Source organism: Gymnogyps californianus, chromosome 5 (genome assembly GCF_018139145.2).
Source record: "Gymnogyps californianus isolate 813 chromosome 5, ASM1813914v2, whole genome shotgun sequence".
In the NCBI taxonomy this organism is placed as follows: Eukaryota; Metazoa; Chordata; class Aves; order Accipitriformes; family Cathartidae; genus Gymnogyps; species Gymnogyps californianus.
Genome location: NC_059475.1, coordinates 2,679,398 through 2,700,098, shown reverse-complemented (window position 1 = coordinate 2,700,098; position 20,701 = coordinate 2,679,398). Strand labels below are relative to the sequence as shown.

The 20,701-nt window shown below is 41.2% G+C and overlaps 1 protein-coding gene across 1 annotated transcript; it reads right to left on the bottom strand.

Annotated features, from left to right (window-relative positions):
- Positions 1–212: 212 nt before the first annotated feature.
- On the bottom strand, positions 213–19,771 carry FBXO3 (F-box protein 3). Its single transcript, XM_050897517.1, has 11 exons — positions 19,644–19,771; positions 16,222–16,311; positions 12,768–12,931; positions 11,027–11,141; positions 8,206–8,410; positions 6,532–6,577; positions 4,166–4,250; positions 3,194–3,316; positions 2,634–2,749; positions 2,047–2,237; positions 213–382 (listed from the first exon to the last, which is right to left on the bottom strand). The coding sequence occupies exons 1-11, from the start codon at positions 19,748–19,750 to the stop codon at positions 257–259; spliced, it is 1,368 nt and encodes a 455-aa protein (XP_050753474.1). The 5' UTR covers positions 19,751–19,771; the 3' UTR covers positions 213–256.
- Between the last annotated feature and the right edge of the window lie 930 nt (positions 19,772–20,701).

Here is a 20,701-nt window from a genome sequence, read left to right as displayed (position 1 = left end):
AAGCCCAAACACCTTTCTCTTCCTCTCCCTCCCTCCCTCCCCCTGCCCCCCCAAAGCCCCCATCCCACTTCCAAACCAGGGAAAAAAAAAAAAAAAGTTATACTCTGATGAATATTAGAACTGGCACCAACATTCATGCTAGTTGCCCTGATGTGCAACAGAAAGTTCATTTACAATAGTCAGAAATATTCTTATGCACTAGCCCCAAAGAGTTCAGCTTCTGAAAACAGTTTATTTTGTTTTGAAAAAAATCCCATCAGGTATGACGTGGGCAGCGTCCAGAAGGTGCAGGAATGTCCAACACTCTACGTCGATCTTCATATTCATCAGTGTCTGTGGAATCTTCGTCTTCATCCACTGCGTATTCGTTATGATTTGTTTCCTAATACAAAACACATTCGTATTTAATTAAAATCTTCTATTCCAGCTAGTTATAAGAAAGCACTAACAATTACCTAGAACAAGCTGAAGTGTGTATTATCGCGTCAATTAGCTGAAGCAGACATTGTACTCTGTGTCCTAAAACCAGCTCCTTATAAAGTTTAATCTGCAACAGAGATCGTTTCGCCAAACTACTTGACCTTTAACTCAGTAAATATCCATTAGCCTTCATTATTTCATACGTACAACTATGTAAAGCCACAATTCAGTATCTTAGCTGTACCAATTTTCTTGGCGGCTTATGTTGTCTTTTAAGAAAAGTAGTTTAAAAACAAAGGGTCATTAGTACCTTTAAAGCCAGAGGTAGAGCAAAAGAGAAAAGCAAATTATTTTTACAGTCAAGTGAATGGAAGGAGGTTACAACTCCCATAAATGTGAGCAAGAGTTAAGAGATGCCATTTTCTGTTGTAAGCACGACATCTGCTGGCACTTACTGTTAGAGCTACTGGTAACGAGAGGGTCTCAAATCCCTGGAAAAACGTGAGAAAGCATACAAGTAGATGCCTACCCCTGGGGAAAGACTCAGTGCTTGCACAAAAACTTTCAAGTTCTATCTGAATTAGTCACTAAATAAGGGCTATGCCAGTGATAAAATAAATAAAGCATTCTTCTCTAAATGTGCCAAAGCAAAGGGAGAAATTATGTAGTTAACCTGCAACCTCCAAACTAAAACTACGTTATAATTAACAGCAACCTAAATAGCTTCCTGATTTGCAAAGTCATTAAGTGACTTTATGAAATGCACGTTCAGTGAGAACTAATGAATGTGATAGGGACTGCTATAATTTTTAAATTGTCGTTAACTGAAACTTTTCTTGTTGAAGAAAGTAGATACGCTATCATGGCTAGAACAGACGAGTGTCGTCATACCGAGGCGGAATATTTAAAAGAACTACGAAATCCAAACAGCTAATGCAATGCCATGTTTCTAGGTACAAATTAAGAACTCTGAAACATGCCTTGAACAGACAGACATACGCATATATATATTTCTGTGCATCCTGAGGGGCACTTCTGTTCAGACACAGGGCAACGGAATGGTCACATTCTACCTCTGTCAAGAACCCACAGGGCCCCTGATCTCACTGATACAACCAGGTCTGAGCTTTTTACCAGACAGAGGTGAGGACTTGAGGAGGAAGACCCGTAGCCATGTACGGCATCCTATGAAAGCAATGAGGATGCAGGGCTTTACCGATGTACAAACTGCCCACAAAGATTACTACAGTTGCTAGACTTAGTGTTAGTTGGAGCGTGTTTTGTATGGAGATATCAATATGAATTGACACCTCAGTTCAGTACCGTGATTTTTGCACCAGAAGTGTTTTCTTATTCGTAAACATTCCAGAAGCTGAAAAGAATTCATATAGACTGAGTGATACTTTTAGATTTCTTCTTCTTTTTTTTTTTTTTTTTTTTTTTTTTGGAGGAAATGGTTCTGAAAGAGTGCGCCATTTTCAAGAAAAGAATAAAAACTGAAAAATGACATGACATTGAAGTTTAAACACAGTTACACTGTCCTATTAAAATTAATCCAAGCGTTCTCAGAAAACAGGAGGTCAGGGAAAAAAAACCTAGGATAAGCACAACTGCATCTCCGCTTACCATTCGTGCTGTAGACACCTTGAATGTTGGACACACCATATGAAATCTGGGAATTGTGACGTTAAAGAATTTGTCCTTGTAGTAGAGGCAATGGAAGGTGTAATACCCCTCCATATATCCAGATGTTGTGGAAAACGTAGTACAGCTGGTATATTCATAGACTCTCCCTGGACTGATAATCGGAAACTCCCCTGTTGGTGAAATACCAGATCACAATAGTAAGCACTGAAGTAGAACTACAATTTAGCAGTTTGCTAAAGCACTTGCACTCCACAACATATTCAGGCAGATCATTTTCTGTTCCAGTGGATGCATAAATGATTCTTGGCAATTACTGATGTTAAAAAACTGCCTGAAGAGCGGTTAACTATCAGGATGTTCAGACATCCCTTGCAAAACAACTTTAAAGATGAAACAGATGGATACACATCCCTTTCTTTCAAGCAACAAAATGATTTTCATACAAACCATACAACTACTACCCTCTGTCACCACGATGAACAGCTAATAACGTAACTTCCATAACATGTACATTAAATACAAAAACACTCTCTCTATTGGGTTCGTAAAACCAATCTTTTACTTACCAACTACTCCAGGACCCTGAACTTCTTCTACATCACCTTTGGCATTTGTTATTCTCCAGTATCGACTGTCCAGCTGACAAGCCTTCTCAGGAAGAGCATCTTTGGACATTTCAATTCTAGAAGCCAAACAGCATACTTACTGGTTATGTAACTACTTTGATACATTTTAAGAAATGCTTTAGTATCCTTGGGCTCTCCCTCCAAGTAGACTGGGCAAAAAAAACCCTAAGGTAAAGTATACTGAATCAGTTGTTGGGATCCATCTCCATGCCTCTGCTTCACTATCTATTGTTATTTACCCCTTTCTAAATCACAAGAGCTTCTCGTAACTTCTTTCCCCCACCCATCACTGTACTTTACCAATTACCAACTTGACTGGTACTTTGCGTACCTGACCAGGTAATGATTTCGTATTTTTTTTATTAAAAAGTACAGCATGTTGAGCACATCCTATTCATTTAGTATGTTTATGAATGCCGTGCATAAATTTGCAACAACTGATCCTTTGAACATTACATAGGTCTTTCCTGTGTTGTAAGAGTTAATTCAGTTGTTTTTACCTGATTCTGTAAGTGAAGAAATAATGCGGTGGATGTACAGAACTGAGTTCAGGTAGAAAAGAAGTGGACACAGAAACAGTAATATCTCCTGTGGTAGCAACACATTCTTTATCATGCACATACCTACAGAAAGGAAAACATTAACTCTGCAAATAGCTCTGTACATTCAATACAGAAAACTAAACATGTGAAGTGATTAGTTAATTACTACTAAGAGCACTGTGGTGCTAGGCTAAAAGTAATTCTTAACTTGTCATTTGGCATTTAAATAAAGGATGTATGCAGTGTCTTCATGATGTATACTTCCCCATCACCTAAACTCATACAGCTGTAGATCTCTTTGTACCTCCATTAATGCTTGTATTAAGCTGGGTGTATAATTTGATCTGAAGTCAAGGAAGACACACTTGTTTAATAAGGATGTGTCATTATGCTATTCAAAAAACAAAAATTAGCAACTCCTACAGCAAATTATTTTACAGATCAGGAACTTGGTTCTACAGCATCTCAGTTTGACAGAATTAAGGTTCTTGCTTATATTTAGAAGAAAAGTGCACTAAGATTCACACACCAGAAAAGTTCTGTTTATTTACATATTCAACAGTGTTATTTTAGAGACCAGTTCACTGAAACCGTTGCTTTTTTAATAACTCAGGACAGTCCTGCAGCTGCAGCACACTCATGGCAAGCAGAATAAACATTATTCTGTTAGCTAAGCTTCAGATCACTTATAGCGCAAAATTCCGGTCCTGTTAACGCAAAGTTACAAACTCTGAAGCTTTTGGTGTTAAAAAAAAAAAGTTTCTTGAAGCATCCTGTTTTACAGCTTTATCTGCAGTAAGTTTCACATCCTTTCTCCTCTCTCCACCATCAGCTTTTTTATCAGATACCCATAACTACTTGGAAAGAGGTCAGCATTCTAAAAGAAGCATCAAAACCTTGCAGTGAAGTTATAAATCCCAGTCACAATACCTGAAAATCTGGTCTCTGATGATAGGATAACCACCAGTTACAACTTTGTTTACATAGGATGTAAACCACTCCAAGTAAGATGTACCTAGATGCCAAAGAAGAAAAGTATTCATAAGGACAGGCAAATGTACCACTAAGCACATTACAATAAATACTTCAAGGAAACAGTTTAAAGCTTTGAATATTTTTATTATAAACTCTCAGACTTACTTAGATGAGTCACTCAATATTCCAGCCCATTCTACCAACAAAGATCATTTGGAGAAACCAACCAAGAACTAAGCATTAAGGGTGCATACTCCAGAAATGACACAGCAAACGAAGTATCTCTTAGCTCAGTATTTCACATTATAATCATGGTCTTCAAATGCTGGTGTCTCTCATCATCTGGTTTCCTGCTCATGACTGTTCTGCTGTAACTGGGAAGGAAGACAAGTATAGTGGCCTATACTACTTGTATAGCTATTTCCAGCTATTCTACCTCCAAGAGGCATGCAAGCCTGCTGGTGGATTTATGGACTTAGTTTTGATACCCAGGTTTCCATACGAATAGAGTTTCTAAGAAACATGCTAGCAAGTCGCAGAGTTTCCCTCTCCTTAAAACCAGGGATAAGTCATAGACATACTCGGCACTCCTGCTACAAACCCAGAAGACTAAGGCTGTATGTCATTCCAGAGAACCTGGGATTTTCATACACTTACAGCCATTGCCTGAGAACAGCTCTTCACACACCTACAGCCATTATTTAGGAACAGCTTGATTTCTAAGTAGACAGTCAAGCTGTCACATTTAACTCTCAAAGAAGAGAGTTTCATACAAGACATACAGGCTCTCCGTAAAAGAATTTCTCAGCCATAAATCTTCCAAGCATTGCAATATAGAGTTCAATAGAAAAGTACAGAGTTCTTCAACTATTTGTCAATATTACTGACACAAAACTGCATTTAAGCTGAAATACTAAGAAATCATTATCCTCACCTTCACTGAGGTGTTATCGAGTACTACCACTCCTGTTAGATTAAGTGTACTTACCACTTCTTCCTTTGGGCAAGAGCTATGTGTACTGTCCTTTGATCCTTGGGAAGTCTAAGGAACTCCAAGTTTATTATCCTCCTTTCTACCACTAATCCACAAAATGCAAACCTTGTATAAAGCAACTCCGAACGGAGAAAGTGGCCCAATTTACCGTGCCACCTTCAAAATTACAAGATAAATGCTGTATATGAAACTTCCCCTCCACACTGCGATAAGCCAAGATTAACCCTTTCAGCCAAGCAGAATACATTTAAATATGATGTCAGATCACCTCACCGTTGACTCAATTCCATAAAAGCAGCAACCTTGAGCAGCAATACCAATTCAACACAGAGCAGCTTTAAAGTATTACATCATCCTCAGGTGGACAGAAGCAAGTAACCAAAGTCTTGAGCTTTTGCTATATCTTTCCTATGACGGTTCTAAAGCATACAATGCATTATGAAGTAAGACTTTTGCAAAACAGATGACAGGTTGACTACTTCACATTGAAATCAGTTCACACCATCAATCAGTACATAGAAAGGTTTCCTCAAATTAGCGTGGCTAAGAGTTTGACTACCTTCAACCCAAACCAGCAATGGTATAGCATTGCCTAATGTGGTTTCTCACTGTAATATTAATACATATATCCTAAGAAATGTGCAAGGCTAAATTTTAATATTAATTTTGGTGCCATTGATTACACATCTGCTTTCCCACTGAGTGAAAGCAATTTAGACATAGCCACAATTACCAGATTCCAGTGGATTAGCAAAAATAAATAAATCAAAACACTATTCCAGTCAACATACGTGTCAGACAGATGATCACGACAGATTACTACATAACCAGACAACAATTACGCAGTTTTCCCCTTCCCTCCTTTATCCTTTGAACAAAGCAATCAGGCAAATCAAAAATCCAGAAAGGTTTTCTTTTGCAGCTATGTTTATAGTTAATTATATTTCATTAAGGGACACAAAATATTTTCAACTTCTAACATGGCTGCAAAAACTACTGGGGAAAAAAAGAAAAAAATCTTTCTGTCCACTTGGGTGTTCTATTTAATAACTGCTTACATCACCCCGATGATGGCTAACTTAAAGGTTTTGCTCATCTTGTTAGACAGGTTAGTACACTGAATGACTTGTACACAAGACACACAGAAGGACAAGCTTTAATAGAGAAAACTTGCATCTCAAGTAACCGCTGATGTTTTAAAGTAGGTTAGAGTTTTACAAGTGGCACAGAAAATTTAAAACGCTTGCTTTGTTCAAGTCATACTGACGTGCATTTTCTGAACAGCGCAATTAAAACATTTTGCAGAATATTCTATCTAAAGTGTTACCTGTAATGAACATATCAATAGCAGATGGATTGCGAGCCATTTGGTCCTAAAAGGGAAAAAAGTTTACGGATGTATTAGGAGAGCATTAGACTTTCAAGGTTAAAATTCAACACCTGAAATATAACATAGGGAACACTTTCCCTCTATTCACTAAACCTAAAATCTGGCTGCTTAATACATCATTATACTCCCAGTCAGATATTCAAACATATAAAACACACATGCCTGTCCCCATGAGTGCTCACGTGATCACTGAATATACAGCTTGAACATTCCACTAAGGCTCATGCATATAAAATCAGATTTAACGCATCATTCAAGAAACAAGGCCCCCAAAAATACTGCCTTAGAACAGAAGCACAGAACAGCTGAGGTTGGAAGAGACCTCTGGAGATGATCAGTCTAATCCCTCTGCTTGAGGCAGGGTTAGCTAGAGCACGTTGCCCAGGATCACGTCCAGTTAGGTTTTGACTCTCTCTAAGGACAGACACTACACAACCTCTCCAGGTAACCTGTTCCAGTGTTCAACCACACTCACAGTAAAAACATTTTTGTGTACATCCAGATCAAGTTTCCTATGTTCCAACTTGTGCCCATTGCCTCTTCTTCTGTCATTGGGCAGGCATCACTGAGAAGAGTCTAGCTCTGACTTCTTTATGCCCTGCTATCAGATATTTATAAACATTGGCAAGATTCCCCTGAGCCTTCTCTTCTCCAGGCCAAACAATCCCAGCTCCTGTACTACCACATTCTCCCCTGAAACAAGCAGGGCTGTCCACAGATGAATCAAAATATAAGTGTGTAAGTAACCTTCCAAGTTCCCAAGCATTATCCAGAAGGTTTAAATACTCGGCATAATACAAAGGGGGATCTTAACATCCTTCAAGTGATCCATTATCAAGGCATTCCCTAGAAATCTCATTGCTACATGCTTTGAAAACAAACTGCCAGGAACTCCATAGCAGGATGAAGATCCCCATCTTTTTTTACAAGAAACACCCTTTCCTTGTCCCGCTTTCTTTTGCGGGGTGGGGAGGGAAGTCATCAGTGCATGGGTAAGGAGAGAGAGGGCTAAAATCTTGTTAGGTATAATATCCTTAAGCTTCACTAGCAACAATATGCCTATCTTAAAATACTACAGCTATAAGAACTATGAAAAATACTCAGATAATTATGTTCTACAAAGGAGCTGTTCAAGAGTAATTTGTTCTTTCACTGGAGAATAAGTTTTGCTTCCAAACCAGGGGGTATCACTTATTGTAGTAAGTTTACATTTAGCATATCTGGGGGAGGCGATATATACAGATGCTGATCGTCCATAATGGAGAAGCTTTTCTTCCTCACAGAAACAGGGACAAGAGTATATACCTGCCATAGTTTGAACAAATTAAATTAATACCTTCCAACAAGGATAACTGTTGTCCACCATCATGAACCTATAGAAATTGCTATAGCCATTAACAACTTCATGTAAGTTTCTTTCCCTTACTAACCATTCCACTTACGGGCTTTGATGAAAACCAGATGGCAACTCAGGGGCAAGTAACAAACTAATACGATCTCTTAGTATTCACTTTCTGCTACGTAAAATATTTCAGGTATCTGATAACATGCAAAGGGACACCACCAATCATTAGAAAAGTACATTCACAAGTATAAACATATCTTCCTTACTGGACATTGATAGAAGATCTCGTATTTATTTCGTCCCTCCACACTCTCCAGGGCCATGTACTGACTCAGGCCAGTATGAATGCAAAAAGTAAGAGGAAGGCATTGCTTCAGACCTAGCCTCTGCTGAAAACCTCCAGCCGCTGTGTCGATATCCAGCAAGTCTTCAGAGCGGTAGTGGTTCGACAGTGCCATGCTTCCCATCAAACTTAACAGACAACAAACAACAAAGGAAAGATTAACAGAAGATACCACTCACAAGGCAAAGACAGCTGTAAATCTTTTCTAAGCATTGACTCTATCAATGCTCTAGCTGCATATTAGACTTAGAGGAAGTCCAAGTCTAATATCCAGGTGCTGAACTAGGTTATTAGTTCACAACATCAACCTTCACAAAGGAAGGCTTGATGGCTCTAAGAAACACTTCCTTGTATGTTTTGTGCATCCCAAAGCACCATTTTAAACTGTGTTGGTGATTCCTATCATGTCTGCCACTACTTCGAAGCAGCCGTTCACAGCTGACGCAGCTTCCTATAGTAGCAAAATATAATAATAACCAGTGCTCTGTATCTCAAGTTTTGTACAAGTTCATTTCAATACTATCAAAGCATCCATGATTTTTCAATTAGAATACCAAGCCGCTATAGTAACAGTCATTGATCAAAACTACAGTGAGCAAGGTGCTCCAGGCTTTGGAGAAAAAGGTGAGAAGTAAACAAGCAACATAACCATTGACTCAGAGAGATTATAATCTCAGCATAAAAACTAAGGCATACAGACACAAGTAAACAGACAAACAAGGAAAGAATGAGACAATAGTCATCAGCATGACATGGCAAGACCATCAACTGTCTTTCTAATTTTTTCCTCTAGCTTTTTGTAAGCATCACAGCAAAGGACAGGATTTTTTATTTGCTTGTTTTCGACAATACAGAAGTGACTTTGAAGACAGTAAAAGGAGCCTCTCTATACATAAGAAAAGAATATATACATTTGGAAAAAAGTAGTACTAATCTGAAATATGTAACAGATTAGGAATGGAGGTGAGCATCAGAAGCTGAAGTTAACGTTGATATGAATGTTGGGCTAGATGAGAGCTAGGGTGAAAGTAAAAAAAACCAAGCAACCTACACTCAATGTAATAAAGGGGCAAACAATGGAAGAATGATAAAAAGGGGTGACGATCAAATTTATCAACTACAAGGGCACACACTGCAGCAGTGCGCTTAGCAATAAGAGGAGTACACAAACCTGTAATGTACATCTCCCCACCCATGCTCGCTTCTAATTTGCCTTTCACCGATGTTCTCAGATGTAAACTCTTGCAGATGCTAAGCTTTTACTGGTGTTAGAAAAGCGGTGACTCAGGCACAAGCTGCCACATGTCAGCATGATATAAGCTGCTCCCATCTTGGGCAACAGGTTCCATTCCTCTTTTTCCTTATGTAGTCTTGCCTGGAATTAGCGATGCTAACATCCAAACACAGAAACCTGAAGCATCTAACAATAACTCGTCCCGAATCTCCTCCATTTCTGATCTAACATGCCAATAACTTGCTGCATAGACGTCCACTACCTACACCTGATGTTTCCAGTATTCATCTCCCATGAGACAGCAACTGTCCCCAACACTAAGACCACACCTTCCGCTTGCAGTGTGGCAGCCTTTCTTGCTCCAGGGTCCCACATGTCAGACCTAACTAGTCCCCCAGTCAGTGCTCCACCAACAAGGTTTGTCAACCTGTGCGTAAGGCTCAGGCCTTCGCTTTGAGGGCACAGCAATGGACCACAGCCCACTGGCAGTTGTTCAAGCTGAAAGGCATGCCCAAAGGCATATGTCTGCTCCTGCAGCCCTTCCACAGGCACATCAGCACAGTAGAGGCTTCGTGGGAGTGAAAAAGTAGTAGGAAGAGCAGGAAGCACACAAGCTGCAGAGCTCCATTTGAAGTCTACAGAACTAGGGCACCTATCTCCTCTCTAAAAAAAGTCTCTCCTCGAAAAGAAACAGAACTAGAAGTCATCCTTATGGTTGCATAAAACTGTTTCCCATATCCCTTCTGCACATACAACACTAGAATTGGAGAAAGCTACACCTTCTTTACTAGTGAAGGTTTTGGTAGAGCAACATAAATGCATTGCCCCCTACAGACGCTGCAATGATTTGCCGTAGCTTTCCATCTTTTGCTAATGTTTGCAATACTTCATCAGTGTTGACCTGCTAACTTTTTGTATAGCTGGAAGATAGGAAACTATGTTTGGTCATTTGCCTTCTAACCTTAACGTAAAAGGAACTTCTAATTGCTAAAACCGCACAAAACTGTAAAATCTTCTACTGAGAAAACTTAATTTGCAGAACTGACATTTCAATTCTACTTAAAACGACTACCTGGTTTGAAAGTTATTCCCTAACCATTTTAAAGAAAAAAGTTATTAACTAATGAAGCCTGAAGAGTGCAAGAGGCTAATTTACTTATGTAATGCAAAGCAAAACTTCAGGGCAGCAACTTGCAGTGGTATGATTAAAAGTCTAACAGTTAGAAGTTTTAGTTATTACAAGAAAAAAAAAGGGGGGGGTTCTCACTAGAAAAAAGACCTGAAGTGTAAGAGTAATTTGAGCAATTAGAAATCTACACTGTGTTTTCAATTACTTCTGAGACTAGAAGATAGCCAGTTCTAGAAATGTCACTTCAAGCGGTCACTCAGTTACAATACATTTAAATGCTGCATTTATCCTGTTCAGCAGACATTTTATCTTTTTAATAAATAAACTATCCAAGAAATACAAAAGGAATTAATAACTTGGTATGTAGTTTTCGCTCCTTACCCAGGAACAACTAGCTTCTGTCCATTATGAATACGAAATGAACATCGATAGTCATCAGGGAGTTTGCAACCTATTTGTGCTTCCACAGCATCTAGATCTTCCTCCCGCACACTCTCTGTGTACAAAAAGAAACAGAGTATTAAGTGGCAGTTTTGGAGGGGGAATCAAGAACCGCTGCTCCTATGAAACTCTCAAATTTAATGCTGCCTCGAATGCCTAGTATGCGGTTCCTGAAAAAGGTGAATATTAGAGTTTGTGTTAAGACCTCTCCTTTAAAATTTTATTTCACATTATTTCATCAGAGCTGCATGGCTAGAAATAAGGCAAAAACTAGCTACATTCTAGACATAACAGGATGTTTTCAACTGCCAAAGAGAATTTTAAGTAGCCCCAGCAACCTTAGCATTACGGATATTTTTTTTTATGTTATCACAAAAGGAATACGTATTTTGAAGTCTTTTGCCGCTTGTAATCAGAGAAAGTGAACTAACAGATGTACAAAAGCAAGATAAATTCAGTCCAACTTTGGGACGCAGCTGTCTACTAGCATGGTCTCAAGAATCTTCCACTGATTAAATTCATGCTAGTGGCCAGAATCACTAAAAATCAAGTATTTCAAATCCAATGCATGGAATTTGTAAGTGCCTTGATCAAATGAACATGCACTCAAGTCAATATTTGGTGACTTTATTGTATGCTAGGTGGCACAGAATGAATATGACATAAATTTGAAAGGAAGCTGATTACATTAACTGATTACTTAATACAGCACTAATCTCGATCCAACTAAATCTCAACAGGCAGACTTAAGCAGAAAGTATTTATAAAGTGAAATGAACCTTTTCCCCACAATATTGTCAATAGCTGACCGAGTCCCAGTTCAAACTTTTAGGCAATATTGATTTTACTCTTTCATCATTCTAAAGGTTGCTTCTTTCAGTTTCCAGTCCAATCAGTAACAAAGAAATGTTGGCTGCAGCCACCATTCACCTGGGATTTGAAGCAATAAATGGGTTGTAACAGGGGGATTTTCCTATCACCATCAACAGAAGGGTGTGGGGAATAACTACTCTTACACCTCCACACACACTTCAGGGGGTTTCCGCACCCTCACTTCTAGCAAAGATCAACCGGGTGGCATATGTGGTCTGCTCCAATCAAGGTAAAAATTCTTGTTCATCCACCAATTTACCTTCATTAGAGGAACATAGTAAGACCTACAGAAGAGAAAAAAAATACTTCCTTTTTGTTTGGCTTTAGTTTAAAATGCCTGTTTTCATGTGAAAGTGTTTTAACTAGGTCTTAAGAAAAATCTCACAAATAAAATCACACCAGCAAGTCCGAGGTCCTTGAAGTAATGGGATTATTAAACTAAAAAAATAATAATAAACAAACAAACAAAAAAATCAGTCATAGCAACCAAAGACAAAAGCAGTAAAAGTGTATTCATTTCCTGATTATCCAGAGATAAAGAAGATAGACTGGTCACTAGAAAAAAAAAAAAATCTTGCCTTCTCTGAAAAGAAATCTTCAGAGAATCTATGGATCACTAGTAACTGGACAAGGACTATGCATGCGGTCCAATTTACTGATTTACTGGAGGGGAAGGGAAAGCACATCTACTTGACTTTCAGGACTCCGGTAACTGAGGCACACAGCTAGGATGAAAGCAGCATGAAACTTAGTAACAGACAATGTCGCGTCAGCCAACCTACTAGAGAACGCAGGTATTACACGGTACCTTTCAAAGAACCAATCATCCGAGGACACCGCTGTCCTAAGTATTTCTCTAGGTCATCCCAGGCTTTTTTCAATGTAGCATAGCATCGGATGTATCTTCCTAGGTCAGAGTAGGTACTGATGAAGATGGCTTTCCAGCTCTGATTTCGTTGACTTTTTTCCTCTCTAAGTGGAAATTAAGAAAATAAGTTTAAATATCAGCCTAAAAAGCTTGACTTCTAAACCTGAGAAATTAGTATTTGTTATTTGGCAGAAACAGTATGCATAATATTAAGCCAGGAACACTTTGAGCCATGTGAAGCTACACAAACTCAATTAATTCCGGCATCTATCCAACAGCAACTTGGAAAAGAATTACAAAATATTTGAGGTACTTAGTATCAGGGGAAAATTAAGGAACAGTATTCCTTTAAACAGAGTGCTGTTTATTATTAAATCTTAGAACTGGTGAATAGCTAATTCACATCACATTTCACACACACAGAGAGAAGGCCTTCAAAAAAAAAAAACCAAACCCCAATACATTTTTTGACCTACTGCATTAGTCACAAACTCCTTTATTTACCCAATAAGAAGGATTAAGGAGCAAATCAGAGAGTTAAATGAGAACTCTGTGCACTGATCTGGAAAGTCAGTTTCTTAAGGAATTACTGCATATTCAGTTCTCCTCACAGGCACAGCAGGCTATGGGAAGACAGGCTGCCAAAAAAAGTGCTGACTAACATCTGACAAAGCATGCTTGCCTCCAAATCGTAGCAGCCCTTGCATCTTTGTGTTAGGACATACTCCAGCTCCTCAAACTCCAATCAGCATGCTGAATCTAAAAGATTTAGTACAGCTTCATACACCTAAATAAAAATGTAACAATTGAGAAGTCTTCACATCACCTTTAAGATCTCTCTAGCTCTAAAAAGGAGAGAAGAACCTTACTTCTTGAAGAAGAGTTGAGGGGGAAAAAAAGTACATTAAGTTTAATCTGGGAAGTTAGATAAACTAATGTCAAACCAAAGAGGTGAAAGAAAAAAAACCCCAAAGTGAATTATGTCTCAGCAGGTGACAGAAGTTTCAGTGTATTTTCACCCTTCAAACGTTATTTGTAGAAACTACCTACGGCCTTCATTACTCAGTTTTTCTTGGGTATGGAGAAGCCAGCATCTCAGAGATCAACCCCAGAGCCAGTTTTCCTTAGCAAAGCCCTATAACTCCCTCATCTTCCCCCATACACAGACCAAGTTCCTCTTCTAAAGCATCAGGTACTCAGTTTGAACTTCCCATTTTCTTACCTTCTCTCCCTGCCCCCCACCAGATTTTCCTTTCTAGTTTGGATTCCAGCAAAAGTATCGCTTAGGATTTTTATGCAGAGAATCTCAAGGCAAAATTTTACAAGTTGTGTTATATCTTTATAAGCTGCATATAATTAGAATGTGCACAGTATGTTTGTCTTTGTGGATTCAACTTCGCTTGCTGTTAATTTTTAATACAGTCCGTATGATATAATATAGACTACAAACTACAAGTTTGGAAATGTTTTCCTAAATTACCTTCTCCACCCACTTTTGCATATATATTAACTCCTTATCACTAGCTGTTCTGCCATCTTAGGCTACTCTTGTAATACAAGTACCACCTGCATAACCTGAATAATGGAAAAATATATGGAACTGATCACTGAAGTCATAAGTAGCTAATACTCCTCACAATTTACAATCTAAAAAGAAAGATACTGTCTAGAAAACAGGAGACAAACAGGGGATAAGCAGTAACAAAACTGGTTGCTAATTCACTTCCGTCAACTCCACGAGCTTTCTCAGCTCTTGAGAAAAACAGGCTTTTTTAGCAAAGATGTGGATTGATACCTTTATAGTTAGCTTCCACTTAACAGACATCCTGAGTTCAATGCAAGCAAGCAGAACAGAAAGTGAGCTTTTTAAAAAAACACAACACCTCAAGAACCACATACGTTAAACTTTTTACACAGCCCAATGTGACTTCCCTGGGAAAATGATGGAGAAAATCCTCCTGGAAAGCATTTCCAAACACATGAAAGACAACAAGGTGATCAGGAGCAGTCAGCACAGATTTACAAAGGGGAAATAATGCCTGACCAACCTGACAGCCTTCTACAATGACATGACTCACTTGATGGACAAGGGGAGAGCAGCAGATGTTGTTTACCTCAAATTTAGTGATGCCTTCAACACTGTCTCTCTTTTAATATCATCACAGAGAAGCTGACAAAGTATGGGTTTGATAAGTAGATAGTGAGGGGGACTGACTGAATGACCAGGCCCGAAGGGTGATCAGTTGGAGGCAAGTCACTTGTGGTGTACCCCTGGACTCCATACCGGGGCCAATACTATTTAATATCTTCATTAATGACCTGGATGATGGGATAGTATACGTTCAGCAAGTTTGCAGATGCTACAAAACTGTGAGGAGTGGTTGATACAGCAGATGGTTGTGCAGCCATTCAGAGGGACCTCAACAGGCAGAGAAGAATCTTCTGTTCAACGAGGGGAAATGCAAAGTCCTGCACCTGGAGAGGAATAACCCCAGACACCAGCACACACTGGGGGCCGACCAGCTGAGAAGAATCTGGGGGTCTTGGTAGACACCAAGCTGACCAGGAGCCAGCAATGCAAAAAAGGCCAACAGCATCCTAGGCCGCAATAGGAAGAGTGTTGCCAGCAGGTCAAGGGAGGTGATCCTTCCTTTCTAATCAACACTGCTGAAGCTACATCTGGAGTGCTGTGTCCAGTTCTAGGCTCCCCATTACAAGAAAGATATGGGCATACTGGAACAAGTCCAGGGCAGGGCCTCAAAGATGATTAGGGGACTGGGGTATCTTTCACGTGAGGAGAGGCTGAGAGAGCTGGAACTCCTCTGCCTGGAGAAGGCTCAGGGGATCTTATCAATGCGTACAATTACCTGATGGGAATGAGTAAAGATGGAGCCAGACTCTTCTCAGCAGCATCCACTGATAGGACACTGGACACAGTCCTGGACAACCTGGCCTAGGTGACCCTGTGTGAGCAGGGGAGTTGGACTAGAGGAGCTCAAAAGGTGCCTTCCAACCTCAACTATTCTGTGATTCCAGTCATGGCTACCCTTGACACAACCATCCAGTTGTACCGTCATAACTACAGCACTCAGAATATTACTTTCCTCCATAGAATATCTGGTGTCTGATAAGGTTAAGCTGCAGCTTCTCCTTCAGCCTAGGCATTAACAGGGCACCTCTTCTCTGCCCATCCATAAAACTTTTTAACACTTGTACATTCACGAAGCTTTTTTAGGAAATTAACATTTTTGATACCTCTAACATTTCATCGTTTTGAAGCTGGTGAATACCAATTCAATCTTAGAGTTACTAGAAGTTACACGGACATAAACAGACAGCACAATAACATAAGCCTTATTTTCATAGAAAAAAGGCTTAAAACAACCACACTTACTCTGAAATAAGCCAGTATTTCTTGCAGTGTCTTTTCCACAACGGATCGTGGCTTGATAGCTGATTTAATCTTCGACTTAAATAGCAGCAACTATAAACATAAAATCATTAAATTTGATTGCAAAAGAGTAGCAAAATAAACAGGGATAAATACTGACCAGTATATTACACATTGCACTCTCATGAAATAAATGCAGAGTTTGAAAGTCAGTTAGCTGTCCTTTTTAGAGTTGTGCTTACAATGGTTAAAAGTCTTCACTACAGCTGTGTAAGTCGTGAACTACTTTTCTACACACTTCAAGAACTGTCAGCAATTAAGTAATTTTGTAAAGCTGGTCATCCTGTAGACCTACGCCATCGTAAACATTGTCAGAAAGATTCCGGCGTGACTCCACTCCACCAGCAGTAAGCACTCCAGTAGCACAGGCTAGTTATTATGATTTAAATCGCTTTCTTGTCTGGATTGTCAGTCTCTACCTTATCTTTTCCACTGTTTCCATACTACTGAAAGCTCAAACAGTAAGCTACAGAAACTATGGGGTTTGAGTATTACAAAGTTACTTGCCACTTTAAGTTGTTTAAACAACAAACTTCATGACCAGAAACACAGACAGACACAGGAAAAATACAAAGGATGATAGACCTGGAAATAAGTACTGCAAGCTCACTCTAATGAAGACCATATATAAGCTCTTGCTGTTCCATTACAGGTAACATTGCTACTTCAGGAAGTCAAAAGAATCATATCCTGCACTATGCAGCACTATTGCAAATGCAGTAGTAAAAAACCTGTAGGATATAGGTCTAGAACCGTCCTCAGAAATCATCTGAGTTGATCCTGGCTTGATGCAAGGAGATAGCAAAAGCTAACCTATATTCCTGATGCCTCCTAACTTGCTCTTTAAAAGCAGCGATGGAGATGCCATCAAATACAGTCTGTTCCCATATTTACTTTTACAGTTATAAAGCCTTTCTGGAATGTACAACTGGTATTGACAGCAGGACATTTCAGTGTATTTATATGAATATCCGGCAAAGCATCAGCAACTTGCAGAGCAGTAGTACGGGGAATGATTGTGTTATTCAAAGATTCACAGACTTTAAAAGAAACGATTGCCTCATTTAATCCAACCTGAACACCAGACAATAAACCTTTTTTCTTCTGTGTTTGAGCTGAATTATCAGTTATGCTTTAAAGAAACTCCCCAAAAGATACCACCAGTTTAGATGTGGCAACATCACTTCTTCTCGTAGCTTGTTCTAACAGTTAATAAGTGTGATTTAATTGCTGTGATTAACATCTAAATACCCCAAATGAGGTTACCAAACTTAAGCTTCCAGTTACTGCTTTTTGGGTTTTTTTCCAGTGTAGTTCAGAACTTGGTAAGTAAGAAAGACCAACAGTGTAAAGGGACATAGTTACATACTGAAATAAAGATGCCTCTCAATCTTGTCTTTGATAAGTAAAGTCAGCCAAAGTCCAGGGCTGGTGGAAACATCTTGCACTGAGACTACAGAATTATTCATATTTACCTGTTCAATCCTTTGGGTTTTTTTCCCTCCCCAATATCCATTATAAGCTGTTTAATCTAGAATTGTATTAGCATTTCAAAATCAACCTCAACAAAGTAAAGGGATTCTCCTGTATGCCCTGTATTACCCTTCCCCCCTGCAACGACACAAAGACATAAACGCATTCACTCCAAACCTTGACGTTTGGCCATGTAAGAACTTCATTCATGACATGGGGATTTTTTATTATTTTTTCTGAGGGGGGTGGAACAGAAATATCCCAAAGTCAGAGCCCTTGCAGAAATCTATTACACTGGTGTTTATCAATCAAGCCTGTAACTTCTGCTAGGAAAGACATCACCATGGCATCAGAGGAACATGTGGCTTCAAACATGATCCAAGATGCAATTAAAGCCATTCTCGTTAATTACATAAATATTTGGTCACCTGTCAGCTTTTCCATTATTTAAGGGTAACCAACCTGTGGAATACTAGGGAAACTGTAACGTTTGCGACGGTCAGAGTATGTATGTGTCACTAAAACAAATGTAAGCAAGCTAGACATTTCCTCAATTAACACTTGGAGTATTACAGTCAGTTATGCAAAACTGCCATTACTGACCTTATAAATCAGAAACCTACCCAGTATTTAATTGTCCTTGCACAGCAAAATCCATCTCATTTAGCAAAAATAGGTAGTGTCTTTACTACACCATTAGCAATGACTACTAAATCATCCAGACTGGACTTGCAACAATTGTTATAATTTTTGCTTACACTTAATCTCTTTTTTGCTGTTATTGTAACAGAACTCTCCCTGATGTCTTTAGCTTTCTTGACTAATATTTATGGGGGGAAAAAAACCCAAACAAAAACCATTTTGGTAAGATTCTATTTTATTCATACATATTCCTCCCTCTTTGATTAAATACCGTGATTTCAATCACTGCCAGTGCTTGTACTTCAGTGGTAAGGTTTCAGCTAAAAACATACTCTCATCTTCACTGTATGACTCATAACTTTTCAGCCATCTAGTAAAGTGTCCAAGAGGAGCTTGCAACTTTCATTCATGTTTTTCTGCCTGAAAAGTCGTCCTATTTCATTTCGTTTGGTTTCCCTCAAACAACAGCTCATTCAAATAATTGAATATATTTACTGGCAACAAGACTGCCCTTTGTTTGCCCATAGCTACGCAACAGTTTCAGAGAATTATTGATTTCACCAATTCAGCTATTGGTTCATCTCGGAATTGTAATCAAGCTACAAACAAAAACAACATATAACGGGGGAGAGAAAAACAGGGAACATTTCCTTTTGCTTAAAAAGAAAAAAGGCAAAAAAAACCGAAGAACGCCACTGTTTCTGGAAGGGATCGGTGCTTTGGGATATGTCCTCCACACAGCAGATCCTCTCCAGAACAAGCCAAACCCTTCTCCTACACAGCGGCGAGCACTCCGAGAGCGCTTTGCCTGCTGTGCCTGCAACAGCCCTGCCCAGCCCGCTTCCCCCGACCCTGGCTGCTGGCACAGCGACCCACGCACCGAAAAGTTGTGCAAGCCCGAACTGCCGGCAGCTCCCGGCGCGGCGGGCTGCCTCCTCCACACCGCTTCACCCCACCTCCCACGGGCTTCCCCCGCCGCCTCTGCCCGCTGACCCCAGCAGCCGGCCCCGGCTCACCCGGCAAGCGCACGCCGGGCCCTCCCGCCGGCCCCCTCAGCCCCGCCGCCGGGCGGGGGGGACACCCCGCTCCCCCGCCCCGCCCCGCGCCCCGGCGCTGCCTCCCGCGCCTCCCCCACCCCCCGCCGAGGCCGGGCTCGGCCCTCCCCTCCCCCCCCTCCCCCCCCCCCCCCCCCCCCCCCCCCGGCAGCGCGGCTCAGGCGGATCCGGCGGAGCCCCGGGCCCGGCCCGTACCTCATCAGATCCCGGTAGTCGAGGAAGCTGAGGATGAGCAGCAACGGGTCGGTCGGCAGCAGCTCCAAGCTGAGGGCTGACGGCTCCATGTCCAGGGGCGCCGCCATCTTGCGAGACGTCCCGCGGCTCCGCCGCCCGCTGCCGGGGACGCGCCCGCCCCTCGCGCCGGTCCGTTGTCAGCCGCCGGGGCGGGAGGCGGGGGGGGGGAGCGGCCCGCAGCGCCCCCTGCCGGCCGCGGCCCGCCCGCCTCCTCCCGAGGGCGGCGGCCCCGCACCCCCGCCGCCCGCCGTCGCGCCCCGCCTCAGCGCTGAGCCCCGGGGGTAAGGGCCAGGCCTTGGGGTAGGCCGCGGGCCGCACGCTGTCACCGCGGAAGTCCCCCCGAGGAGCGGCGGGGCCGGGGCAGACGGCCATCTCCAACCCCCAGTGCCATCTCGGCGGTTAAAGGTGTCCCGTAGGGACGCTTGTCTCAAGACGGAGGCCGTGAGGTGGAGGCCCCACGCCGGGAGAGGTGCCCCACGCCTTGGGGAGCTCAGGCCACCCCGGCCTTCAGCCTCTGCTCCGGTACGGCACAGGCCTCGCCGGCGTGTGGCTGTCTGTGAGCCCTTGGGCAGGTGTCCCGGTGACCCTAAAGCATCGCAGATGGCGTCTCGCTCCTGTGGTTAGACAACTGGCTGGAGCCCATCTTGTCAACATTTCAGGCAGTCTGGGACTTAAACGTGCACACGAAGCTCTGCTTTGCTTTTAAAGAATATTAAGAGATCAAGCTTCTTAATTTGCTTTCCTGAAACAGAAAAATAATTTGTGTTCAGCTGGAGCACTCGGACCACTGAATCTTCATGTGGGTGTGTGCTGGTAGGAGCAGATAATGGACATCCCTGGAAGATGAGGGTACTGACTACTTCCAACATCAGATTGCTTGCAATTGCTTCGTAGCTTTCTGTTTACCAAAGGGATAAGAATTAATGTTAGAATAGCACTGACGATGCAAGTACAAACCTGCTTATATAATCAGCCTCTATAGGCTGATTCTGATGGATGATTAGAATCCACTAAGACTG

What these genes read in the sequence shown, in the direction of transcription:
- FBXO3 (XM_050897517.1), bottom strand. Translation starts at nt 19,750, where the DNA reads ATGGCGGCGCCCCTGGACATGGAGCCGTCAGCCCTCAGCTTGGAGCTG. An exon ending in AAATACTGGCTTATTTCAGA is followed by an intron (nt 12,932 to 16,221) that starts GTAAGTGTGGTT and finishes ATTTCCACTTAG; the next exon opens with AGAGGAAAAAAGTCAACGAA. An exon ending in AGGTGTCTACAGCACGAATG is followed by an intron (nt 383 to 2,046) that starts GTAAGCGGAGAT and finishes GTTTTGTATTAG; the next exon opens with GAAACAAATCATAACGAATA.